At 39.4% G+C, this 27,941-nt stretch overlaps 1 protein-coding gene across 10 annotated transcripts in view; it reads right to left on the bottom strand.

Annotated features, from left to right (window-relative positions):
* Positions 1-27,941, bottom strand: part of RBPMS (RNA binding protein, mRNA processing factor) — a 185,001-nt gene that overhangs the window by 66,262 nt on the left and 90,798 nt on the right. For 9 of the 10 annotated variants that reach the window (XR_009258989.1, XR_009258990.1, XR_009258988.1 and 6 more), the window contains one exon: positions 6,815-6,965. The exons of the other annotated variant lie outside the window; for it this stretch is intronic. Coding sequence is in view for 5 of the 9 variants with exons in the window: in XM_058720179.1 (XP_058576162.1) it covers positions 6,815-6,965 (151 nt within the window). In the remaining 4 variants the exon portion in view is untranslated. The remainder of the gene's footprint in view (positions 1-6,814; positions 6,966-27,941) is intronic. 10 annotated transcript variants of the gene reach the window in all.

The following is a 27,941-nucleotide window of genomic DNA, read 5'->3' as shown; positions in this document are numbered from 1 at the left end:
ACCAAAACTAAATAAAAACCCTATGGTTCAATTTGGTCAACTATATAAGAAAACATTTTACAGTTAATGCATCCTGATCATCAAAATCTGATGCTTTATAGAATTATACGGAAGCCTGACTTTCACTGAGCAGTGACCTGCCCTGCAATCTCCTTAGATGCAGGCATCTGGGGTCTCTAATAAGATCATATTTACGAGCACCTGGGTGGCTTAGTTGAGCATCTGACTCTTGATTTTGCTTCAGGTCATGATCCCAGGGTCTTGGGATCAGACCCTGTGTTGGACTCTGAGCTGAGTGTGGAGCCTGCTTAAGATTCATATTCTCTTTCTCTCTTCCCGCCCCCCACCTCCCTCTCTCTAAATTTAAGAGATTAAAAAAAAAAAATCATCTTTAAAGGCTTAAATGAGTTTAAAGCACCCCTAAGGAATACCTTAAAAACAACTCAAGCCAAAGCTCCTGGTGGGCTGTAAGTTAGGAGTGTGACACAGTGAGGCCTAAAATGAGCTGTGAGACTCCGGGCCAGTTACTCGGCTTTCTTAGGTGGAAAAGAGGTATTTTGGCCACACTGTTCCGAAGGATTAGAATAGTAGGTCAGTAAATGGCTGCTTGCTTTCTTCCCTATCCGTTTAATAAGAGGCTGCAGATCATTCCGTCAACAACCTGAATTCCAGCAGCAGGCTGTGCTCACTTGGGACACCAGGCCTTCCACCAGGGTCTCCCACCACTCCTCCTGCTCTAATTCTAGCGAGGGATCTGTGTCACTATCAACTAGTACCCTACAGCAACGGCAACACAGAGGCTGTGGCAAAGGATTATGAGAGCCCAGATGTCATTTTTGGCCCTACAGGCCATTTAATCTCCCTGGGCATCAGAATTTTACCTTAAAGGTAAAAGGGGAAGTTGAAGGATGCTGAAATTCAAAAACTGGATAGAGATACTATACACCAAAATGTTAATGGTGGTTATCTCCGGTGGACCTGGATGACTTTTATTTTCTTCTTTATATTTTCCTGGACTGCTGGAATTTCTTTTCCTCTGAGAAGCAGAGGAAACCGAAACTTTCCTCTTATCAGAGTAAACTGGAACTATTTGTTTTTATGAAATATAAAACACAAAAATCTAAGGAAGTTTTTTTTTTTTTTTAATTAATTTATTTTGAGAGATGCAGAGACAGAGCAAGTAGGGGAGGGGCACAGACAGGGAGAGAATCCCAAGCAGGCTCCTCAGTGTCAGGGTGGAGTCCAATGCAGTGCTTGAACCCATAAAACAGTGAGATCACGATCTGACCCCGAAACCAAGAGTCAGATGCTTAACAGACTGAGACACCCAATGCCCCTACGGAAGTTGCTTTTCATAGCAAAACAGTCTTGCCCTTATCCCTACAGAACACCTGCAACTTTGTCTTTGCCTTCCCTCCCTCTAAACGGCTTGATTAGGTCTTCCTTAGGCATAGTCACTGGCTTTCTAAATGACCCCACTTGTGGAGAGCAGTGTGGGATACACAGCACCTTGTACTTGGAGGCACCTGCATATTTTCAGAGCAGAGCTGGGAAGTGGACAACACTTTCAAGCAGCACATGCTGTGTATGCTGCCTTGGAAAATGCAGGTACCCTGGCTCTGTTCCATGGGCACATGGAGCTTCAGATCAAGCCCTGGATGGCCCCATCCCACAGAGGCAAAAATTAACAGATTTTAGGCTTGTGGAGTGTTGTCCCCAGAAGCAGAAGGGCATTTGCTAGGCATTTTAGAAGTTTTCTGAACTTTCCTAGGATCTTTTCAGACATGAAACAGAAAATTCACTTCCACACAGCCAGGGTCAGTATTGGATAAATGGGAAATTCCAGTGGTATGGCAGAAATCAAGGAAGTGGTCTGATTATTCACCGAGGGATTATGTGCTTACCAGGTATTTAACAAGAGTATCGGTTCAATAGAGCATTTTTCTTTTTTTTTGGCGGGGAGGGGGGTGTGGAGGAGAGGGAAACAGAGGAGTGAGCGGTAGAATTTAACTTTACAATTCCTTGCTCTGCTGGGGATTCTCAAATCTGTGCATCAGAATCACCCAAAGGGTTTTTAAAAATGCACAGCATAAGTCCTAGACCAGACCCATAGAATCAGAATCCCTGGGGTTGGACTATGGGAATCTGAATTATTGCAAAGTTCTAGAGCCTTTTGATACTTACTCCCTAAAATTAAAGTTGAATGGGTAAAATCTGAGCAAATGCTCTGTACGTATTGGCTGCCTCCACCTTTAAAGCCACTATGATAATACGGTATGCCACAAGCAGTGCAAACAGACCAAGAGCATGGAGTCAACTATATTCCCTATGTATTGTGACAAAACTTATCAAAATAGAATTTAAATATGTGCATTTTATTGTTTCCCTGTCATGCCTCAATAACACCATAATTTTTTAAGGTTCCAAATGAAAAAGCACAAAATAAAAAATCTGTAGCATCTTGATTTTACATGTATTCCTAGGTGCTAGATGCAGAGTATACAAATGCAGAAAAACTACAGTCTCAACTATGAGGAACAGAAGGCACAACATATATGTTCTTACACGCACATATTAAACAGTCACGGAGTAGTCACTCTTGTGAATGGGGCCCTCTTATGTTAATTAATCCTCACAACCCTATGGGTAGGTATAACTATTACTGCCATTTTAGAGATGACACAACAGAGAGAGGTTAAGTAACTAGACCAAAGGTACAAAACTAAAAAGTAACAGGTCAGAATTTAAATCCAGGCTCTATCACTTGATGTGCTAGCCTGTTCGAGCTGCCGTAACACAATACCACAGACTGGGTGGTATGGATTTTCTCACAGTTCTAGAGACGACGAATTCTAAGACTAAGGTGGGGACACATTTGGCTTCTCCTGAGGCCTCTGTAACTTGGCTTGCAGATGGCCTCTTTCTTACTATGTCCTCACCGGCCTTTTCCTCTGTGTGAACACATCCCCAGCGTCTCTTTTTCTTCAAGGAACCTAGTCATATTGAATTAGGGCCCACCCTAATGGCCCCATTTAATCAGGTCTTTAAAGACTTTATCTCCAAGTACACTTGCATCTAGAGCCACTGAGGGTTGGAGTTTCAACATAGGAATTTTGGCAGAACGCAATTCAACCCATAATGCCTGATGACGGTGTAACCTCAAAATTACTGGATCTCCCTAAGGCCTGTTTCTTCAAGTGTCCAATAGTGCTAATGAGAATCCAAGGAGATAATTCATGTGAAATGCTTAGCAGTGTCTGGCACATCATTTTACAGATGAGAACAACACTCAAGAGACGGTGATTTGCCCTGTTTTCGGCTCTAAAGTGGAGTTCTTACCCTATAGAACCCTACTTTCCTGTACAAGCAAATGCATAATCCAGCAGAATTTTATATAATTTATAAAATTTTTGTATCTCTTACTTCTTGCTTTCTCACGGTACTTTTCTTACTTTATTATAAACAAGGGAAGAAGTTAAAACTTCATTAGGGAATTATTTCGTTAGTAAAGTATACTACACTTTCCTGGAACCGTATAGGACTTTCATTCATCGTCTCTCCTAATTTACAAAGACAGTTAGCTATAGTCACAGTGATGATGCCTCAGAAGATCAATATTTATTTTTAACTATTAAGAAAGAAAAGCAACTCAATGCTTTTTTTTAAAAAAATTAAGATTGTACTTTATGTTTGCCTGGTACTCTACATATTATATCCATTTAATCTTCAACACAATCTTAGGATCTTGTTTTATTGAGCTCTCCTAACAAGCACGTGAGGAAGGTATTATTCCCATTTTATAGCCGAGGGAACAGGAGGAGCACAGCAAGGTTCAATGTTTTTCTTTAAGGTCACAGAGCTTCACAACGACAGGCAGAACCAGAACTCTTACTGACATCTTTGAGTCTAAGACCAAGGTTCTCCATTTCAGGCCACTATCTGCCTTGGCAAGTACAGTAGCTAGTTTTCTCATTTCCCATTCTCTACACAAACAGAGCAGATGCTCAGCAAATAAGGCAGTCTGATTTGGGGCAATCTAGACTAAGCTGTAAAAAATCTTTGACGTCCTTTATATGGGCCAAGTTCCCTGACAACTTTGACCACCACCAATCCCTTGGACTAATAGCTCTTTTAAGGAACCAACCAGTCTCCTTCTTCCCCAATATTCAGCACACTGAGTGCTCATTAAAGTTCAACAGGTATCTGAGAAATGAGAATTCAAGTAAACTGTTGTGTAATTGAATCTTGCACGTTCTTCCTTTAGTGATGACAAAGGGCACTTTTCAGCCACAACTATATAAAAACATCAACAAAAAGAAACATTAAAAAACCTCTCTGTTGGGGCACCTGGATGACTCGGTTAAGCGTCTGACTCTTGATTTCAGCTCAGGTCATGATCTCATGCTTCATGAGCTTGAGCCCCAGGTTGAGCTCCACGCTGACAGTGCAAAACCTTCTTGGGATTCTCTCTTGCGCTCGCCCTCCCTCCCACCCCCCCTCGAAAAATAAGTAAACAAACAAAAAACCTCTCTCACAGTCTATAACAGAGAAGCCGACAGGGTTTTTCTAGGCCCGCAATTCAAAGATTCCACTGCAGTCTACTCCTAACAGTGGTTGAACTGACCACCACACCTTGAACACCAATTACAGGCACAGTGCAATTGGAATCACCAGTGAAGAACCACACCATGGTGTTTTTAGTCTACAGCATGCTCTCAGGGAAAACAATTTGGCATATGTGACAGGGAAGTTCACGATTCCCAGAGGGAATTGCAATGGATGATAAGGTCAGTCTGAGTCAGAGTGGAATTGCTGTTCATCAAGCCCCCTATGCTGTAAAAGGAAGCTATATTAAGAGGTATCATGACAACTTTTATTTTCTCAAGAATATACTGGTGTGTGGATTTTTTTTTTTTTTTTTTTTTAGCTTCAAGTTTGTTTTGCCATGGCAGCCCAGGCAAGTTTTGCCTGTGCCATGGAAACTATCTGACCACTTCTGAGCTGTTCTGGATACAGGGAAGGGAGGTGGGCAGAGCTGGCCAGAGTGGTGTCCTGAACTCCACTTCAAGCTCTCTTTCAACTTCAGAGACTTGTGGATGTCCACTTTTTCACCTCTGTTGCTTCTGTGTACCCTGTCGTGAACTATCACCTCCCTTGGCTACCAATTTCACAGAGCTTTTATAAGCAGATTAAAAAAAAAACTGAGGTCCCAGAACAAAAGCATTCAATGAAGAATTGAAAGGGTAAGTATTGCCAGCATTACATTTGCTGTCTGAAATCATCTTTTCAAAGCAGTCTTAGATCTGAGGCAGCAAATTTACTAGAAAACTAAAGAGGTACTCCAGGTTTTCTCTTCTAAATCAAGGTATCTCACAAATACTTTTCCCTGACATCTAAGGAGAGAAGAAATCTCAGAGGGAAATGAAGAGGCATACAAATAGAAAACTCTATAAATGGCCAAACTAAAATACTAATCTATCCACTTATAACTGCAATTAACATTTACTAAATACATGCAATATACAAAAGGTACTGAACTAAATGCTGTAAGGACACAGAATCATTTAAGAAATGTCTGCTCATCTTCCTGTAGTGCATCTGTGCCATAAGATGAAACTTGTTTAGAAAAGGTTTCAGGTTTCCCTAGGACATGGAAGAACAAAACTTTTTCTCTATTATGACTTCTGGCCTCACAGAAAAATTTTAGAACACACTAGGGGGAGAAAACTCTTACCTGTTAGTTTCCACTGACAAGCGGCAGCACTCAAGAGTTACATGGCTACAGAATGACTATAACTTCCATAATAACCTAATTAAATCTGACACACACATGACATGGGGGGGGGGGGGGGGGAGAAAGAAACTCACGTGCCCTTCAATTTCAGTAAGAAAATTTGAAACGTACCGACAAGGAAAGCAGGAGGAAGATCAAGATCATGTGGTTTGGAAAGAAGATCAAGAACGATAGGGCAAAAATATTCCAAATAACAGCAAGTCACTTGGGATTGCTTGAATGCCCTGCCATATTAAATCACATATGGCTACAAAATGAAAGGAAAAGTTAAGGCCTATCTCACGCCTCACTTATGCTACTGATTGAGTTTGAGAAAGAAAATTAAGACAATCTTTTCAAGTTACTCAATCAAAGGCAAAACTGTAGGCTGGCCATTTAAGGGAATAAGCTCATTAGGTGGGGTGAAACACTTGTTTAGCAATTAGTGTCCTTACCCAATTAATTTACAACAGGAAGCCCTAAATTTCCTTAAATTTATCAGTATTGGTTTGCCAGAACTAACTGTTCCAATATATAAATTCTTTGTGTTTACTTTTCCCTCTGGATTTATGGGCTCAACTGTTCTCAAAAACAGAACTTTTTAATATCTGCTTCTTTCACTTTTAATATTCTACTTTCCCAAGCCACAGAAGTGATGTTCGTCAACAAATGAAGTAAAATGCCGAGAACCAACTCTCATATCCAGGGATGGGGGAATAAAGAAGGGTTTATACCCTCAGGCAAACAGAAACACCCTTACAATAAGGTCGAGATGACATTAAGGAAATATACAGCACATCAAATGAAATTTTGTAGTAGTTACAGTTCTCATCCAGCTGAACCACCTTTTAGGGCAGCCAATCATGAACAAGATTCCTGTATTTGGAATTAAGACAGCAAGAATAGACAGCCTCTCCACAGAATTAGAAAATGACACTCAGCCAGCTCTATGTCCTGTGGTGTAATTTCACATGCAGCACACCAACAATTCTTGGTTATTCTTTTTTCTTTTTTTTTTTAATGAAAAGTAGATTGACTTACATGGCTCTCTGGCAATGAACTGAGGTACAGTGTTGGGCAGAGGAGTACTGGGGTTTGGAGTCCCTACTAGTTTGTTCTTGGCCATCTTCGTGTTTGCCTTAGCAAACTCTAGTCGTAGTGTTTGCGGAATTTCAGGATCGAAGCGGATGCCCTTTGGAAATAAAGAACAAATGGAAGATATTTTCATTTCCTTAGAGTCAAACCGGAATGGTGACAAAATAAACACACCAGTAAACCCTGGCCTATCAGGAAAAAAAGGTCAGCAAGAACTCATTCTCACTACTTACACATAATATGTGAAAATCTGTAATACAACATGTCTAGAAAGTCAGGGGAGATTTTGTTTACTTAATTCAAAAATTTAGTTACATGTTTTTTCAACTATTTCTTCTTGAACAAAAACCTTCAGGATCAAGTTTTTGGTTTTTTTTCTTCTCCTTAAAGTTTGTTTATTTTTGAGAGAGAGAGAGACAGACAGACAGACAGACAGACAGACAACGAACACAAGCGGGGGAGAACCAGAGAGAGGGAGACAGAGGATCCAAAGCAGGGTCTGCACTGCCAGCACAGAGCTCAACGCGAGGCTCGAACTCACGAACTATGAGATCATGACCTGAGCTGAAGTCAGATGCTTAACTGACTGAGCCACCCAGGTGCCCCAGGTTCGAGTTCTAAATATGGACCAGCAAATTCCTAGTAGAGTTAAAAACCTCAATTAATGGCTACCAATAAGAATAATTAACGTAAAGCTCTGTACAATACTGGAAATCATGGAGACCCAGGCCCTGACAAGTGTTCTGATACTGATGTAAAACAGTATTATCCTTCAATGCCTTAGTTTAATCACCTATAAATAAAGAAAATTCCCCTCCCTTTCTAACTAGAGGGCTTTCATAATGGTGATACATGTAGTACTGAGTTATTAAAACAGAAACTGAGATTAAAGATTTCAATGTAACTAGTATCATTTAATTCCAATTAGCTAATAAATTTATATAAAGCCTTACTGTCTTGAGGTGGTAACATCCCAGTTTTGATTATAGCTGGCTTACTAGCTACATGGCTAGAGACAACAGATTATATGGGCCAAAGAGAGGGTAGTAATTTCAATTACCCTTGACCCTATTATTACAGTTAACCTAAAACAAAACATTCAATAAATCATAAACATTATAAAACACAAGATTTACGGCAAGATAAATCTCTTTTGAAACCCTCCTACTATTCAAGAATGCCTCTGTTACTAATCATAACAAATAATCTCCTATTTTCCAGTGCTATGCACTCTGGATCCCAACAACAGTAACAAAAAGATATCCCAGTATAATATATAAATGTGCATCCAAAACAGGCTCAGGTCCCACATCTGTCTGCATGGTATGCCCTGGAAAGGGGGTGGATTTCTGAAAATGAGTATCCTAAGAACACAGGTTTTCCGTTTAGTGTACATGTGAGCTTGTGGGTCCCAAAGGCCCCTTTCTACATAATTAGCTTGACAAAAGAGCAATTTCCACAAGAAATTAGTAAGAATCTTTGACTCTGTAGACCAGGATGAACAACTCTGAGCTTTACAGGTTCAGCTCCAAAGATGAGACGAAGAGCCTGTGACTGGACAGTTAACTGCAGTAAGAGAAATAAGGGGGGAGGAAGAAAGAGAGCTCCTCAGGGAGATACAACAAAAGCCACAGAGCCCTGACCTACAGACATCCTGGAGTGGGTGGAATTTCTTTGTGAGCCTGATTTGTCCATTCTCTGAGAAGAAACCAACTAAAGGTAGCAACAGGGGTGGGCGGGAAGAGAAGGAATCCACTCTGTACAGCCCTAACCAACAACAAAAAGCAAAAAGGGGGGGTGCCAGTTGTAAGAAAGGTAAAAAGAAATTCTTTCCCTAACAGTTCTGTTTTTATTTCATTTTAACTTAGGAAACCTCAGTATTATCTTGCCAAACACATAAATGAGGAAAAAGAGTAAGGCCACATTCTGAAGCAGAGTTTGCTTTCATCCGCTTCCACATAAGAGCATTTCACTCTATCAAAGCTAGTATCACAACAGAATAAATATTTCCAAATATGGACCCAAAGAGCTGTGGTCTTTGCTGAGACAAGTGCAGTCCCTGGCTAACGGTATGCTGTGCCTATTTACACAACACCCCATCAGCTACACATAGTAGCAATCTGCCAATCTGCCATCAATTTCAGGGTGTCCTCCCTGGCACTCCACTCCACCAACCTTCCCGTGAAGAAGGATTTTTTTTTTTTTTTTTAAGCCAACTTTTATTGTACTTGCTGCTTCCCGAAGAAGGAACTTTCCTAAACCTGAGCACTGTGGTCCAGGCCATTGTAGCACGAGAAGAGCATCCTGGGACCTCTCAGCGGTCCTGTGGAACTTCTAGCCTCAGATAATGAGGCTGCACATCTGAATTCCATGCCTCAGCTCTTCCACTGGTGCTCCAGAGTCAACAGAGGCTCTGCACAACATGCTTGCCTTTTACACCGCTTGGACTGATGGCTCGTGTCCTAAAACATGCTGAATTAAGCCTCCCCAACTCCCTCTTCATACCCCTCCTCTCTGCGAGCTAAAATAACACCACCATCATGTTCCAAATCAAAGTTCCAACTCCTTATTTAAAAAAAAAAAAAAAAAAAAAAAAAAAAAAAAAAAAAAAAAGGCAAGCTCAGAAGTTAAAATGACCTAATTTGTTTGGCAGCTTATTCAGAGGCCGGAGGCTTAGAATACAAGCTACATTCCTCTAACATCTTTAGCAGCAATACCATATTTGGTAATCAATATCCTGCTCGGCTCAGTTTCTATCCAGAGGGATCAGCCAAGCCAAAAACATTTTAAATGTTAAAGGGTGATGGGGGGTTGTGGGGGTGGGCAGGGGTAGGGAGAGCATGGAAATGGAAGGAAACAGGGGAGAAAGATAAAAAAAGAAGAAGATAGATAAGGAGACCTGAAAAAATAAAAACACCTTGTGCTTTTAATTAAAGCCTAATAAGATTATTCTCTGGCCAGAGTGATTTCACATTAAATGCTGTAGGTGAAGATTACTGCCAAGTCAAGAGGGGACTCGGTGCCTTTCAAAATCAACTTTTTCCTTTCTTGCCTATAATCTGCCAAAACTCTTCTCATAACGAGAAATCTTCTTCTTACACCTGTAAATGGTATCTTATTTACATGGTCACCAGAAGAGAGAGTTTCTGGATATCAATATGATATCAATTTGAGAATAAAGCTACTCAGAAGCCACCCAATCTGATGGACTACACGGACAGCCAAAAATCTCTTCAAGGACAGTGACCAAACCAACACAGGTTCACCATGAACTACAAAGGTTGAAATCCCTACCTAGGAGGTACAAAGACAGTGCTGACAAATAACATATCCTTAATAGTCTCGTATTCTTAAGAGTCTACCAGGGCAGTTTCAAATCCTATACTTTGGTGTCCCAGACCGAATGTTGAGGTCCTGCCAGGATTCATATATTGAGGCCCTAACCCCCAATGTGATGGTATTGGGAAATAGGGTCTTGGGAGGTAATTAAGTTTAGAGAAGATCTTAAGAGTGGGCACCTAAGATGGGGTCAGTAGTATACCCTTAGAAGAGGAGGAAGATACACCAGAGATCTGTCTCCAAAAGCACACACCAAATAAAGGCCACACAAGTACACACACAGTGAGGACTATAACCAAGGAAGAGGATTCTCACCAGATACAGAATCTGCTGGTTAACATGATCTTGGATATTCTAGCCTCCAGAACTGAGAGAATTAAATGTCTGTTGTTTAAACCATCCCAGTCTATGGTATTTTGTTATGGCAGCCCCAGCTAGTCTTGCTAACATGCTAACAGTTTTCTTTCCTGTGCCATAGTTTCTAAAATATTTCACAGTATTGTTTCTGAACATTCTGTGGCCTCATATAGATAAATTTCCCATCAGCCAATCTCCAATTCCACCTTTTCCATCATCACAGGTGATTCAACCCACAGGAACAGTCTTCTTCAACTGGTGTAAGGCCTGGTATTTGATCACTAGAAGTCCTAAGAATTCAATCTCAAAAGCTACAGAGAGCAATTAGCAACTCCTAAAGAAAATTCAGATTCTGCATTTACACACTGTAATGCTTTAAATTCAAACTCAGTTATTGCATTCAGGACTATGTTGAAGGAATTATTTTAAAATACCCTTTTCCTCTTTCTCTTAAATGTAAATAAAACTTAACTATTTGTAAACAAAAGTTAAAAGGTTTTTCTGAATTGTGGGCTTAAAGCTCCCAATGCAAATTTGTGTTTCCTATTTAAATTGGATTAAGATTATAAGCAAATCAGAGAGCTTAAAAATGCCATTTATTGCTCAAAAACTCTATCAAAGCCCATAATCCTAAAAGGATAAGGAAAAGGCTAGTATATAATACACAGAAGGAAATGGGCAAGGTGAAGTTACCAAACCCTGAAGACTCAAGCCTCTAGGGATAAAGAGAGTCACTATTAAATGAATTTCTAGGTCTTCCAGTGACTTGAAGACAAAATGGAGAAAATATTAATTGAATATGCACAAAGCCCACATCCTAAGTAGCTCCCCTATTTCTCTAGCTATTGTGATACTGGCTTCTTGTGTATACTGCCTGGTACTGGAATGATTTATTGGCTGCAAATCATGGATTTGGGACCATATAGGTACAACATCTTCCAACTCCTTAGTACTGCCACTGGTCTTGGACTAATGTTATCCCACATGAGTGAGGATAAAGGTTAGGAGTTTAGGGGCGTGTGGGTGGCTCAGTCAGGTAAGTGTCTTACTCTTGGTTTCAGCTCAGATCATGATCTCACAGTTCGTGAGTTCAAGCACTGCGGCGGGCTCTGTGCTAACAGTACAGAGCCTGCTTGGGATTCTCTCTCTCCTCTCTCTGCCCTCCACCTCTCAAATTAATAAACTTTAATTTAAAAAAGAAAAGGTAGGATGTATTCACTAAATAATGGGAAGAAAGAGGAAAAGAGCGATTCTAGAATGATTAGGCTATCCTTAGAGAGACCTTCCTTCATATATGCAATGTGTGGTCCTTGATAGAACGAAACAGATGTAAAAGACCTTTTGTGGAAAAATGGAGAAAACCAAATACAGAATGGGCATAGGTGGTATTTAGGAATTGTCAATATGTGATATTATAGTAACTTAGGAAAATGTCTCTAGCTTTTAGTACTAAAATACAAAGACTATAATGACAAAATGTAATGATCCAACATGCATTTACTTAGAAACACTTAGGAAAACAAGATGAAGGAAATGTGGCAAAATGGTAAGTTGGTAAATTCTGGTGATGGGTTAAGAGATGTTCATTACTATATTCTTTACCTTTTGGTATGCTTAAAGTTTCATGATAAAGAGTAAAAAACAAAACAAAACAAAATCTGACCAAGCACATAAACCTTGTTATGTGTGAGACAAAAGAATAAATGAAATTAAGTTTCTACCTTGAGGGAGTTCAGAGGTCACACTCTGGTGGTGGAGCTGTATAGGTAAACTAATGGTTAAACAGATAAACACAATGTCTACGGCCTTGTGAGAAACACAGCCAAGGCAGAAAGTGACTGGGGAACAGGGGAGGCAAAGGCATCATAGAGGAAGTGATGGAAGAGCAGAAATTTACCAGGTGGCAGTCCAGGAAAGGGCTCAGCAAAGTTGTGTGTGACAGGATGTAGAGAAGGGTTGAGTATGTGCATGTACATGCATGCGGGGCAGGGAGATAAATGACTGTACAAGCAGGCTAGGGTGAGACCACAGGACCTTTTGTGCCATGAGGAAGAACTCTGGAATATGAGCATAGCGGAGATGCTAAAATTTTTTAAACTGAGTAACTAATACAATGAGATTTAGTAGATCCATGATTCTCAAATGTTAGCATGACTCAGAATCATCTAGTTGACTTCCTAACAACAGAGTTCCACACCTCCAGAGTTTGATTCAATAGGTTTAGGATGGGACCTGAGAATCTGCATTTCTAACAAGTTCCCAAGCTGATGCTAATGCTGCTTGTATAGGACTATTTGAGAATCACTGTAGTGGAGGGTAACTCCAGTAGTGAAAGGGCAGCTGAAGTGAAAGCAGACACTGGAACAGACCAGACATGAAGCAGTTAGAACAGACCTGGAAAGAGAGGGTCTCTGGGATGGCTGCTTGGCTTGCTGGTCCTTCTCTGGGAGGGCACCCAGAGGCCAATGTCTGCTGAGCCCTTACATCCTTAGCAACAGCTCTGACTATTCAAGGGACAGATGCTGTCCAAAGTGACCACATGTGTTTTTTTCTTCTGAGGATTTCAACCTTACATATTAGAAACATAGAAAATGGAGGTGGGCTGGCGTTAAGTCACCATAACGGTCTCTTCCTCCAGAAAAAGTCTCCAAATTCCCGTCACTGAGTGAGGTCTTCAGAGCCCTCCTGATGCCTGACGGAGTCTTATTTGGTACAACCTTCAAATCTGTAAGCTACCAGCTATCCCAGTATCTTTACAAATAGTACTATTAAAGTAAGTCAGTTTGTCAGTTCTTGACGAAGAGTTTAAGGGACAATGAAAACACTCATTATTTAGAAAAAATACTGGTAAATAATGAGGCAAATCTGTATGTGCATGTATACACACACACACACACACACACACACACACACACACACACACACAGATGTCCAGAGCAACAGAAGGTTAAAAAAAATAAATAAATAAAATAAAAAGATTGTCAACAATGTTTAATGGATCTGGGGGTGGGGAGAGGAGATTATATATTTGTATGTGAACACTTTATCTGTGTAAGCCCATGAATGTTCATGGTGAAACCAACTAACCTGTTAATAGTGGTAACTCTGGTGGTGACAGCGGGAAGAAAACATCTGTTTTGTACTGTTTAAGTTTCTTACAAATACGTTTAAAGTTATACATCTGATAGATTAAAAAGAAGAAAGGGAGAGAGTTCACAGAAGGGATTTTCCAGGGAGTGCTACAAGAGGCAGAGCAGAACCAATACAAGACATCCTAGCACACAGCAATCAACCAGCTATATTAGTGTGTTATTTTTTTAAAAATATTTTCAAGTAACTTCAGATTTATAGAAAAGTTGCAGATGTAGTACAAAGAATTCCCATATGCTCTTTGCCTAGATTTCCTCCACATAATTTTGTTTCCTCCCTGAACTGTAGAAGAGTAAACTGAAGCACGATGCCCCTTTACCCTTTACAGTTAGATTTCCCAAAAGCAAAGATTATCTGTTTTCCTGATCCAGGATCTAGTCCAGAATCATACACAGCATTTAGCAGTCATCTCTTTAACTCTCCTGGAATATCTTCCTCTGTCCTTGTCTTCTGAGACCTTGACTTTTTTTTTTTTTTTTTTTTTAAGGAGTACAAGCTATTTTGTTGAATGTCCCTCAATTTGGGCTTATCTGATTTGTTTCTTGATTAGATTCAGGTTATGCATTTTTGGCAGGAATATCACAGAAGAGATGTGTCATTCTCAGTGCACCATATCAGGAGGTACATGATGTCATTTTTGTCCCATTACTAGTGATAACTCTGATCACTTGCCAAGTTTCTCCACTAGTAAGGTTACTTTTTTTTTTTATAAAGATCTCATAGGGAGATACTTGAGACTATATAAATATCAGGTTTCTATTAAACTTTCACCTACTAGTTTTAACATCTATTGAAAACTCTTACCTGGGGCAATCATTACTACTGCAGCTGCCAAATGGTGATTTGCTAATCTCATCATTCCTTCAATATTTATTTTCTACTCTAAGGAAAAGCTCTTATGCTCCATTTATTATTCATTCATTTATTTGTTCACTCATATCAGTACTGATTCATAGCTTATTTGATTTTATAATTTATAATTACTATTTGTTTTGGTACTCAGATTGTCCCAGATTTGTATGTACGTACACACACTCACACACACAATTTTCACATCTGTATCTATTTCTCTACATCTATTCAGATATATTAAAAAGACAAGTTTGTACTGATAGCACCAATCCCAACCTAACACCACTGGGTTAATTCTAGTCTTCCCTTTCCATATTTCTAACTCCTCCACTGCATCCTAGAGAGATTATCCACTATACATTTACTTATTTGCTCAATACAGGAAGGCACACTAAGCATTGTCAGAATTGCTATAATAGTATTAACATAAAAACAAACCTGTTATAACTAAAGTTCTATATTTACAGTTCTTTTTGACCTTTAGTCTAAAAGTATATGGCCAGTACGTATATTCAAGAATTATTTGGGTAAGTTCTCTCCATTCCCTCCCACCTTCAGTGTGATTATATTACTCATCTGAAATACAGTCAGATTCACTTATTTTGGTATTTTATTTTATCTATGTATTCATAGCAGGTTAACTGTTTTTACCACTTAAGTTAAAGTTGATTCAACAACCCATTCATCAATTTTATATATGCAGGCCAAAAAGCAGAGGACCTAGCATTTTAACATCCTCCTGCCACCTGTTATGACTTCCTGATATACTGAACCTTTAAAAGAAAGCATTTAAATAACCAAACATTTCTAATCAAATTTATTGTAGTTAATTTTTAGTTTTCAACTTCTAACTGAAATATGTTGAATGTTTTTATTTTTTTCAACATTTTTTATTTATTTTTGGGACAGAGAGAGACAGCATGAACGGGGGAGGGGCAGAGAGAGGGAGACACAGAATTGGAAACAGGCTCCAGGCTCCAAGCCATCAGCCCAGAGCCTGACGCAGGGCTCGAACTCACGGACCGCGAGATCGTGACCTGGCTGAAGTCGGACGCTTAACCGACTGCGCCACCCAGGCGCCCCTGTTGAATGTTTTTAAAAGGGGGCAAGAGAAAGGAAGGGTAAAGATAACTGGAGCTAAAATTGCTGTAATCAACACCGCTGCTTTTATAAAAGGTCGGTGAAGTTCATGGCCTGAAGCCGGGGGAGGGAACATTCTCAAGGCTGAACTGTGTTCAATGCCTGGTTTCTCCTGGTGAGTCGCAGCCTGAAAGCCTTTACAAAGTCCCAATACAGACAAATTCAAGTGTTTTAAGATTATTCCATTCAGTGAATGATATGAAAACCACTGGCAAGTAACGGGCCCCCTCTTCCACTCATTCCATGGTCAGTGGATGCTGCTCTCCTCTGGAGGACAGTCACAAGTAACCCAGTTATTTAAAAAAAAAAAAAGGTCATTTCCTATCAGAATCTCCTAGGCATTTCACATATACCCCTTTCAGACCAAGTAATCCAGTGGATTGGATCGGATCTGTATTGGATGTATTAGATCAGATAAAATGTCTTTGTGTTTTTGTTTTTTTTGGTCAAAGACAAGTAATAAAGTAGCAGCAATTTAGTAAGATTCAACTTCATATGCTCAAAAGAGATTCCTGGTTGATTCTAGTAAGTTTTTTACTGCTCCTTTCTCCACACCCAACTCCAAATGAAGACCCACTTCTGCTCTAAAGGAATGTGGGGCATCAAGAAAACCCTGCCCAGCCAGGCGTCTGTGCGGAAAAGGAGAAACAAATGCCTGTTAAGTTGCAGGTTTTAACCAATTCATTCAGACTTGCTAATACAGAAGGAGAATAATCTGTCACCAGAAACTATACATACAATAAAACCTCAGTGCCTAAAAATCCATTTTCTTTTGTAACAATCTGCTCAGTTCTTCCTTAGCCTTGAGAAACTTCTGACCTTCACAAACGAAGTCAGTGAAACCCCCATCTTGTGTCCAGGAAATAAGAAACCAGAGGAAAGGAGCTCAAATTAAGGTCAAACTTAGTAGTTACCACTCTCTGACCTCATAATCTAATCTCAGTACCTGGATCTTGTCGTCTTCTCCCCACTCCACACCTCCCTCCTTATCTTGGTTTCTGGTACCAAACCACAGATCTGAGAGCTGGAGTTCTGATGTTCCTCTTCAGGTTTACCCAAGCAGTGACCCCAATAAATCTTCAGAGCTACGTCATAACCTGCTGTAATAAACTCTGAGACTCAGAGCTCCACCAGGTGGTAGCTGATCTACCTGGTCTCCACTGCTGGCCATCCTCACTGAGCCTCAGTTATACCTCTTTATGCTTTCATTTCTCTTTTTGAAGGTAGTGATTATTATACCACAAGCCAGAGGAAATCAGTATGGTGGGACCAGGGCATGGGGTGGTGGGGATGGCGGGGGGCATGGGGAGGGGGGGATTGAGTTCCTTCGAAATTTTCAAGATCAAACAGAGAAGCTGAAGATTGCTCATGTCTGTAAACAGCAGTACATTAAACAGTATCTATGGAGAAGAAGAACCAATTTAATTCTCAGGAGTAACTAGAGACTGGCATACACCATAATAGAGATGAGGTATAAGCTTTGTAAAGCATTCATATTCTAATTTATTGAGATCACAGATGTGGTAGAGTATTAGTAACTATCCATTTTCTCAGCAATCTTTTGGCTTCTTCCAAAATTTAGTGCTCCAAAACCAGTTTCCACTGCTACAAGAACAAGCTGATAAAGAAGCTAATAAGTAGGACAAGCTGATAAATAAATGAGAGAATGATTCTTATTACCTAAACGTTGTACTCCAAAGATTTCCAGTCATCATGGTATGTGGGGGAAGATATGGCCAAGAGATGGACAAGCTGGAAGTGGCTTAATTATACTATACTACATTAGAACGATTTTTCATCCCACCACAAAATGTATTCGAGTCCTTTCTTTCTAAATAACCCAATATTGGAATCTATTTTATTTATGACTTCGGTTTCTATTTAATGTTAATTTAACTAAAAATTAAATGCTATTCTGAAACTTACTAGAATATCATATGCTATTCTTAATAGCTTTATGAAATATAATTTACAACCCTAAATTCACCCTCTTGGGTACAATTCAATGGGTTTTCATATAGTCACAGACTTGGACAACCATCATCACTACAGAGCTTAGTACATTTTCATAGCCCCCAAAAGAAACTCTGTATCCATCATCAGTCACTCATTCCTCTCTCCCCTCAACCCTCCAACCAGGAATCTACTTTCAGTATCTGAATGTGCCTACATTCAGAGTATTTCATATAAATGGAACCGCACAATACATGGTCCTTTGGGACTGGCTTCTTTCACACAGAATAACGTTTTCCAAAGTTCATCCATATTATACCACGTGAGGTATATTATACCACATGAAGGAGAACTTCATTTTTACTGTTTCATAATAATCTATCGTACGAATAAACTGTATTTTGTTTATCCTTTTATCGGTTGATGCACACTGGGTTGTTTCCACTTTTTTGGCTGCTATAAACACTTGTGTATAAGTTTTTGTGTGGATACAATTCTTTAAGAGTAGAATTGCTGAATCATGTGGTAACTCTATGTTAACATTTTTGAAGAACTGTGGAGCTGTTTTTCGAAGTGGCTATACCATTTCAACCCCATGACCAATGATGGAGTGGCCCAACTTTCTCACACCTTCCTCTACACTGGTTATTGCCTTTTTATTTTAGGCATCCTAATAGATGTGAAGTGGTATCTCACTGCATTTATCCATGCTGTTACATTTTAAAACATTTTATAAAGAGGGCTAAGAATAAAAGCCTCCTATTTTCAAAGAGCATTTGGCTACAGGAAATAATCTTAGGACCACAAATCTTTCAACATAAAAAAAAAAAAATGAAGTTGAAAGAATTAACTTTTACCTTTTAGAAGTTAAAAACAAAAGTTAGAAATACAAACTGTTTTCTAAAAATTGACAGGTCATTCCTGCCAGATAGGAGGAGGTAAATACATACTTTAAAGATATTCTGAAGTCTGAGGGGACCAAAATATATTTACAGTTTTCTGAGTATTGTCAGTTTTCTCTTCTACAAGCAGCATAAAATACTCAGATTAGAAACAGACTTGAGGCAAGGGACATGCAAAAGTTTCCCTAGGAGTCGGAAAACAATACATTCAGCTGGAGCCTTAAAATGACTTAAGATAAGCCAAAAAGAAACATTCATCTATCTAGGTAATCTGTTCTGGGGACGAAGATCAGAAAAAAAGTGTGGAGGGAAGTTCAAGAGTTGCATGTAATAAATATAAATAGAAAAGATGACTGGAAAAAAGGAAATAGGAGTGTGGGGGAAAAATGAATGTCACAATTTCAAAAATTTCTTCCAACGTATCATTTCTGAAAACTACGAATTTTTTTTTTTTTTACCATTTATAAAATGTAATTACCATTTATAAAATGTAATTACCATTTATAAAATGTAAAAAGACCACAATTGTCTGAGTAAAGATCACAGGAAGCAGGTTGCTAGAAGAGGTCTGGGTCAGGTTCTCTGATGCTTAGTGGAGAGCTATCTACAGAAAGCATGAAATTCATAGAATTTTATGACTTAATTTTTGGGACCACCTAATCTAGTAGTTTTCAATCATGGGTAATGCTCCTCACTGCCCCTGTCCCCCACCCACTCCCCAGCTCTTTAGGGAGACTTGGTAACATGTGAGAGTGTTTTGGGGCTGTTACGAGACTTAAGACCATACTGGAATTCAGTGGGAAGGAGGCAAGGATGTTAGAATTCTACTACAAGGGGGGCGCCTGGGTGGCGCAGTCGGTTAAGCGTCCGACTTCAGCCAGGTCACGATCTCGCGGTCCGTGAGTTCGAGCCCCGCGTCAGGCTCTGGGCTGATGGCTCGGAGCCTGGAGCCTGTTTCCGATTCTGTGTCTCCCTCTCTCTCTGCCCCTCCCCCGTTCATGCTCTGTCTCTCTCTGTCCCAAAAATAAATAAAAAACGTTGAAAAAAAAAAAATTAAAAAAAAAAAAAAAAAGAATTCTACTACAAGGGCAGTCTGATACAATATAAATACAGTCTCACCCAAAATGCCAGTATCTTCCCCAACACAGATGAAGAAATTAAGATCCAGAAAGGTCATATAATCCACCTAAATTCATAGCTGACTGGGAGAATCCAGAATTCAATTTTCTGATCCCCATGATTGTGTACACGTGTACATTACAGTTCTGTGAAGTTCTTTATCTTACAAAGACTGCATTATTTTCTGAAAATAATGGAGGTTGTTGTTCAGTTTCCACTGTGTTGAAATTTAGGTAGATGTGGGATCCCACAAGGAATGAACAAGTGAGGAGAAGAATCTATCACATGTGAACCATATTTCATACTTTCCCTAAATAGGGCATTGCTTGCAGAAACATCAGGACTGTTAACACAACAGCCCATGCTGCTGGGTCACTGCCTATTGAGAAACTGAGCAATTATGCCTTGTTCTTTTTCTTAATCCAACTACCTCAAAATCTTTGCTGTGGATTTACCTTAGAATACACTGACTTATTACTCACTGTCCTCCTTGCCTAAACACTCACTTGAAAAGAAGGGGTCCCTCTCCATTGGCAATATATCTGGATCATACCTGAATAAAGCGACCCCTCTCCCAGGGCTCTCTGTAGGTATATGTGGCCCTTGGGTTGAAGCTGAGCTATGCATCCAGGTACAGACAATTCCCTGCTCCATGCCTACTAGAACAGTCTTCCAAGTGAATATGAGGTTTTTAGAGGCCATTTATCCTTGTTTTTAGCGCCTTGGGAAAAAAAATTTTTTTTGTATAATTTTGTTTCTAAACCAGATGTTCCATAAAACACAATGACACTAACCTGTTTTGAAAGTCTTAGTGACAAAGGAATACGTGTCCACACCCAGTCTGGAATGTCTCTAGAGGTTTACCCTTGATTTTTAGCCTATGTAATTTCTCCCCAGATAACATGTGACAAGCTCAGTTCTCGGTGTTCTAACAGAATCAGTCAGCCTGGCCACAGGAGAGAAACCCAGTATCATCCTTCAGTAGGCATCCTGGGTCTGGAATAAAAGGATTTTAATAGTATTTCCTAGTTGACTAGGCCACTTCCTAGAATACAGGTTTTATTGTTGGCATCATTTTTATTCATTTCAATAAAGTGCAGCATGCAAACTCACACTCTCTCACTAAGCCAGACTCCTATGGCAAAATGCACAAAGTAAAGGATGGACATGCCCCAACAACAAAAGGAGGAAAACCTTGTTTCTATTCCCTCAAATCCAGGACTAGGTAAGAACTAGGAGAAGATGGTCCTGGTGGGCCCCCTTCCCTTTACTGGTGAAGGAAGCCAAGAAAAAAAAAAAAAAAAAAAAAAAAAAGGTTCCCAGAAATATCAGCTATAGTTATAGTGACGAATACAGAAGAGCACCCCAAATGAAGGTCATAACCAATTTTGGGTTATCTCCTCCCAAGTAAGAGGCTTAAATTGCTACAGTTAGGAGTATGCTTTGGAGTCGGCCTGCATTCAAATCTACCTCCATTGCTGATCTTGGTTATGTTGCTGAACCCTTCTGTACCTCAGTTTCCTCAGCTATCACAACTGGAAATGAAAACTGTCCTCATCTCATAGAGTTGCTTTTAAGAAAATAGCTGTGTTGGCGCGCCTGGGTGGGTCCGTCAGTTAAGCATCTGACTTTGGTTCAGGTCATGATCTCAGGTTTGTGAATTCAAGCCCTGCATTGGGCTCTGTGTTGACAGCCTGGAGCCTGCTTCAGATTCTGTCTCTGCTCGCTCTTTCTCAAAAATAAACATTTAAAAGAGAAAAAAAGAAAAAAGTTGTGTCAATGGTTAAGGTTTAGCATATGATAAACACTCCCGTGGCCCAGTGCTCACCAGCTACGGAGCTACCACTATGGATTGATAAGGATTTCTTCTCCTTTGTTATTTCTGGAAAGGTGCTTCCCCCACTCTTAAAAGAGGAGATTCATACACAACTGTGGGATTCTCATGACTGGACAAAACAGGATTATCTGAGCTCTTGTCCAAGCTAGTACTATGTAATTTTGAATTATTCTTTTATTCCACCTGGTTTCATTTCCCCCAACCACCCTTCCCCCCCTCCCGCCCCCAGCAGGGAGCTGATGCCTGTCCTCTTCCTCTTGCCCATTTCTGTTAGTTCACATAATGCGAGTACCTTTTGGGGGACTGACTGCTAACTGCAGAGACTGGATCTACTTTCTGAGAGAAGCAGGTAGAAGTACTTCAGAAGTATCTGGGACTCCATCTGGACCATCCACCCCAGCTAAATTTATTTCTTTTCCACTAATGCACACTTTTTGTTAGCCAGCCACCCCCTGTGTACATAACCATGCCCTAGGAGAATCTGCTTTGTATAGGATGACTGTAAAGTCATGACAGGGTCTTTGAAGAAGCTATAAACTCCATCTTAAATATTTCAACAGAATCAGAGTCAAACAGAGTTTATTTTCCAAAGGGTTGAGAGGGCATGATTGTTTGAACTTTTGCCACTATGTTCTCAAACTGTCCTAAAAAGGATGATCGAAAGACCTGGGCCCTGACAATGTTAGGAAGGGGAGGTCTCCACTTCAAGCACAGTTACCCACTAAAGCAGTATTTTACAGTGATGCTTTGAAATAGATAATGTTATGTGGAAAGAAACATAGGCCAGAGTGCAGAAGGTATCCTTTCCTTCAGGAATCCTGACATTAATATTTTCACTCTGAGGACTTTGAAGGTAAACAGAGGTCAACTGCTCTGGTAGAGAAAAAGGCACTTTTTAGAACCCTCCACACACAAACACCAGATGTGGCTGGTGCTGCTAGCCGTCCCCGTCACCGTATAGTCCTAATACCACCGCCCCAAGTTCTCATGATCGGGATGACTACACCGGTAAACCATCCCCTCTCCTCCCTTTGCAGGGGGAAAGGCAGCCGCTACAGGACCATCTTTTACTCTCACTACCTGCTGAACGAAGCCATTTGTTGAATGACACCACCAGTGAAAGCTTGAAAGGAAGCAGATCCTAGGTAGTATCTTCATCTAGTTAAGGGTTTGACCCTGACAGTATCTTGAAAGAATATCAAAACAAACTTGTGATGGTCCACATCTGCTTCACGTTGGCCTGTTACAATCCAGTCTGATGTTTGTTGCTCCACTCCTCAGATTTTTAATGGTTAGCTTCACTCATTTGGGAAATAAAGACGTTCTGCCTCAACCAAGTCCGTCCCACAAGCACTTCCCACAAGTACTTGTCCAGAGCCTTATGGCTATCATAGCAAAAACTTCTGAGTCATAAAACATAATGTGCGTCAGTGTACAGGATTTCTAGGTAATATGGTTTCTGTAAAGTCCAGATCATAGGCTTCAATCAGTGAGTTTGGCATGGAGGAAAAAACCTCAACAATAAAGCCAATAAAAGAAATCACAACCCTATTCTTAGCCATAGTTTGTATTACTAAACCAGGTCAGTTTAGGAAAAGGCAATCATACTAATTACAAACTAATCTTCTAATCATTGAAAAGAAGGAGACCACCCTGCTTCTCTAACACATATTAGGCACATGCCAGGCAAAATGAGACAATAGATGTGTGTGGGTTTGTATCAAAATACCTTATGAACTCTTAGATGATTAACACTGTGCAATATAATGAACCTTAGAGTTCTAAAAACCAAGTATTCTTTGTCTATATACAAAAGCATATGAAGAGTAAGTCCTACTTGTAAGGTAGGCAGACTAAGAAAATACATTTAACACATTCTTCTTTTAGGTTGACCTGAAGTGCTTGTTGGATCATTTGAAGAGCCAGCTTAACATTCTGTATCTTCTTTAAGGATCATTCTGCAAAGTTTACTTTGAACCTTTATTAGTGGCTGATGCAGAAGAAACAAAAGAGATGGAGGGAGGAGAGGAGAAACAAGTGCCGATATATAAACAAACTCTACAACTGAAAGGACCATTGCCTCAACTTTCCAAAACCATTTTGGAAAGACTTCCATTTAAAGATCAGACACAACAGCCCACAGCAGGCCTCCAAGTATATTTTTATAGCCTTGTTCCTACTTTCCAGTTTTTCATCAATGAACACTCCTCCCGTCAACAAGATCCAGGGGCATCTCCTACATGATGTATGCATAACCTATGCACAACCAAGTTTAGGTCATCTTAAAACTAAATACCAATAGGAAGTAGAAAACGTGTACATAGGTGTTACTGATTTTTAAGCTGCATAACAGGATAACGGCAATTCTTTAGGAAGGTTGTATTACATTTAAAAATAAGTATTTTTGGAAATCAACTTTACTGGGGGCAAAAATGAGTGCCATCTATACTAATAAATTATTTGGTTCTCAAAGTCACATATTAATACCACTACAGAGGCACCTGGGTGGCTCAGTTGGGGAAGCGTCCAACTTCGGCTCAGGTCATGATCTCACAGTCCGTGAGTTTGAGTCCCACGTCGGGCCTGGAGCCTGCTTCAGATTCGGTGTCTCCCTCTCTCTCTGCCCCTCCCCACTCCGTCTCTCTCAAAAATAAACATTAAAAAAAAGTTAAAAAAAAAAAACAAACCACTACAGATAAATCAATTCATGGGTGGGAAAAAAATCTGTTTTCTGATGAATACAGTAAAAATATAGAAATAAGAAAAGAGAGAAGCATTTGCTCCTTAAACTGGTTTTTGAAAAAACTATCTAGCACAGACCTTCCTTGCAAGCTCTCTTTCCAACCAAGAGTTTGGGGCTTAGGCACAAGTTAGTAAGAAAGAATGTAAACAAGTCCAAACTTCAGAAGTTCATTGCAAAGTACTTCCTGCGCTGCACTGAGAACAGAACTAAAATAGGTCAAAACTGATCTCACCTCTGAGCAACTTAAATCAGTGCTCTGCCACTGTTCTAACGCACTACCTCAGGCCATTTACTGGTGATCTAACAAGGCTGAGGCTAAACCTCTCTGCAAAAAGGCTTGTCTGACAATTAACTAAGGAATCTCACTGGCTGCTAAATAAAGAATTTATATGGAATGGATGTGGGGTCTTTGGTTTTAAACAGATTCAACTGGAACCTGAAATGGACAAAAGAAGGGGGGGGGGGGGGCGTTGGTTGGGCTTGCAATATTTTGAAGGCTTGAGAATATTAAGGACCATATTGCAACTCTGTTTCCCAAAAAAGCTCCAAGAAAGGACTGATAATCAATTTACTGTTAATTATAATACAAATAAGTCTTCAGAACTACTCTGAATCTAGTGGAATTTGGGATTCTACAGACATTATTTTAAAATCAGACTGTAGCAAAGGGGGCTTAAGGAATAAAAACCAGTCCTTTGTGAAGATCATCATCCACATTAATTACCAGAATTCTTACTATTATTGAGTGCGAGTGGCTTTAAAATTATCTATCGCATTTACTTTGATCCTTATGCCCTTTGAGATAAGTACTATCAACAGAATATTAATGGGAGGAAAACTGCGGTCCAGAGGAGGGTCTTGAATCAGTAAGTGGCAGAATCTGGATTTGAACCAGGTCAGCTTGACTGACACTTTTATTACACTGCCTTTGACTAGAAAGTCTCTCAGACATGATAACTGGTTACCAAGAAGCAACTTTCTGTTCTCCTCTCTCAGTCTCAATTTAGAGATTTAGGCACCTTTTCACAGGTACCAACACAGTAACACTTAATGTTCTACAGAAATACACAGAACTACCCTACCAAATACACAGTAGGTTTTTAGTATTTTGGTGAACACCCCTACAGATAAACTAAGATGACATGGTAAAGTGCTGGAAAAGTCAACATCTTCCTACTAGTTAGGTAGGACCTTTCTAAACCTAAAAAGGTTTCCTCCATTAGGGTTTTCATTTATTTAGCATTCTAAGATGTGTAAACAGCCTGATTCTTTCATAACCTTGTTGTTTGCTTTTTTTCATTGAGGTGTAGCCAGGACCTGTAACCCTCAACAGTTTCTTCTGCCTTCTGTTCAATGTTCATTTGCACAATTACATTGGCCTTCTATATGAATATTAAAATTCTATGAAAAATTATACTGTAATATTGTGTGAATTCTGATTTTTATTCATGCTTTTGAAAGTACAGTAACACTTTATATTATACTCTGCCTGTTTTTGCTCCTTTATTATAAACTACCCTGCTTGAGAACATGAATTCCTTTCCATTTAAACTTATTTTCATTTCCCATAATATGTTTCCAAATTTATTCTTTAAGTCCTGTGTATTTATTCATCCATTTACTTTTGAGCGATGGTTTACGTAAGGCAAATAAAGGACAAAATGGATTAAAAATGATTCAAAATACAAGAGAACCAATGGTTACTAGTTTACACTAGAAATTTTCTACACAACTGCATTCTCTAGGGGAATTATTTAGATCTTTTAATTTTAAATTTTAAAACATTAATCTTTAAAATTAACTTGCCCCACAATGGCTAGAAAACAAAAACTTAGATCCTTCTATTCAATGTCCAGGTAACTCTAGGTACCACTTAATTTTTCAATAATTCTCTATTGAAATTTACTACATTTTTAGAAATTTTAGTCCTAAAAGTATCTTTCATGGTTTATTTTTGTATAAATATTAGCATTTTGAGACAGTATTATTTTTAAGATTGTAGATTAGTCCGTATAATCATGTTCATTAGAACTATTTCTTATTTCTCCTAATCCCATATTTACAATGCAGGTTATATAGCTATCTATCTTCATATTCCAGAAGCATTTACTCTATTTCTCCTCCCCTTTATTTTTATGTACATAAAAGTCCTTGACTATTATGGTTCTGTAATTTTAAAGTTTTTAATGTTCCTATATAATAATTATTAAATACCCATTAAAATGGCATGAAAAGGTTACACTAATTATAAAGAAAGAAAATAACTCATAATGTATGTACTTGTGAGGAAATAAGAATATAGCCATTGACAAATGTCTTGTCAAAACACTCTATTCCACTTTAAGGTGGGGGGCGGGGGGGTTAGCCCCATCCCTACTCCCCAAGTCTTTAAAATGTTCTGAAGCATTCCAGTTATACAGTAAGACAAAAGCTTTGTGGGCCAAAAGTTAAAATCTGTGCAGAATTTCAGAAACAGTAAGCCAGTGTGGAAGCTCTGTAACCCCTAGTCATTAGGATGGTATGATCATTCACTAAAAAATAAAAAGTGATTTTACAATAAAGAGTGATTTCAGGGGCCAAAATGTGCCGCACTGCAGAAAAATCAGCAATGTGAATGGCCTAGAGAGCTTTCACTCTAAAACTGGCCCAGCTTCTTAGCAAGAGTCCTAGCAAATAACTCATTCTTTGCACTTCGTGTTCCATAAACACTAACTTTATTTTCTACTTACATTTACAAAAGAGGCAAATAGATTCTCAACATTTCTGAATCACCTAAAGAACCATGGAGATAGGTCAAATACGAAATAGCTATTTAAAAGGGAGTTTAAGTTTAAACAAGTTAGGTCCTCAGAAAAGGCTGCAATGCAAAGTCTGAGGGCTGTTTCACATAGCCATGTGATAGCTGATGAACTTGAGATTTCCACACATACTTATCACTGGAATATAAATCAGTTTATATGTGAGAATCAGTGGCTCTTCCTGCTTATTTCCTTTGGGGGTGATGTTAACATTTCTTAGCATTTTTTAAAAAACATTTTTTAAAGAGCAGGGGAGGGGGCAGAGAGAAAGGGAGACACAGAATCTGAAGCAGGCTCCATGCTCCGAGCTGTCAGCCCGGAGCCCGGAGGTGGGGCTTGAACCCACGAACCGTGAGATCATGACCTGAGCCAAAGTCGACTGCTTAACTGACTGAGCCACCCAGGTGGCCCTACATTTCTTAGGATTTCTTTTAGTAGCATTGTATTGTCCAGTTTCTTATGTGAATGCTTAATAGATTTAAATAACCTACTTTTCTTCAGGCAAAGACTCTAATTAGAAATTTAACAAATTCCTTGCATTCATCTTCATTAGTTGTTTTTCAGAACAATTTTTAAATTATGTGCTGTACCATCCTAAGGTTTTATAGCAACCCAAAAATGCAGGACCACCGTTGAGAAAAGCACAGAAAAATAATCTGACAGATTCTAGAACTTATTAAACCATCATTTACTATTTTTACTTTTTTACATTGTATTTGGGTTATGAGTCACTTTTGGTGATGTAACTTTTGTGGAGAACCTATCTCAAATTTTTTTGATGGGGCTAGCTGGATTGAGTGTTTGTCAAGTCCCAAAGTGCACGGGGTTGAGAAAAAAGACAAGAGTCCAATAACCCTGCATCACAGCAACTCTATACTGACCG

This window comes from Neofelis nebulosa, chromosome 3, assembly GCF_028018385.1.
Source record: "Neofelis nebulosa isolate mNeoNeb1 chromosome 3, mNeoNeb1.pri, whole genome shotgun sequence".
Lineage (NCBI taxonomy): Eukaryota > Metazoa > Chordata > Mammalia > Carnivora > Felidae > Neofelis > Neofelis nebulosa.
Note: the sequence above shows the minus strand (reverse complement) of the source record. Positions and strands in the feature narration are given on the sequence as shown.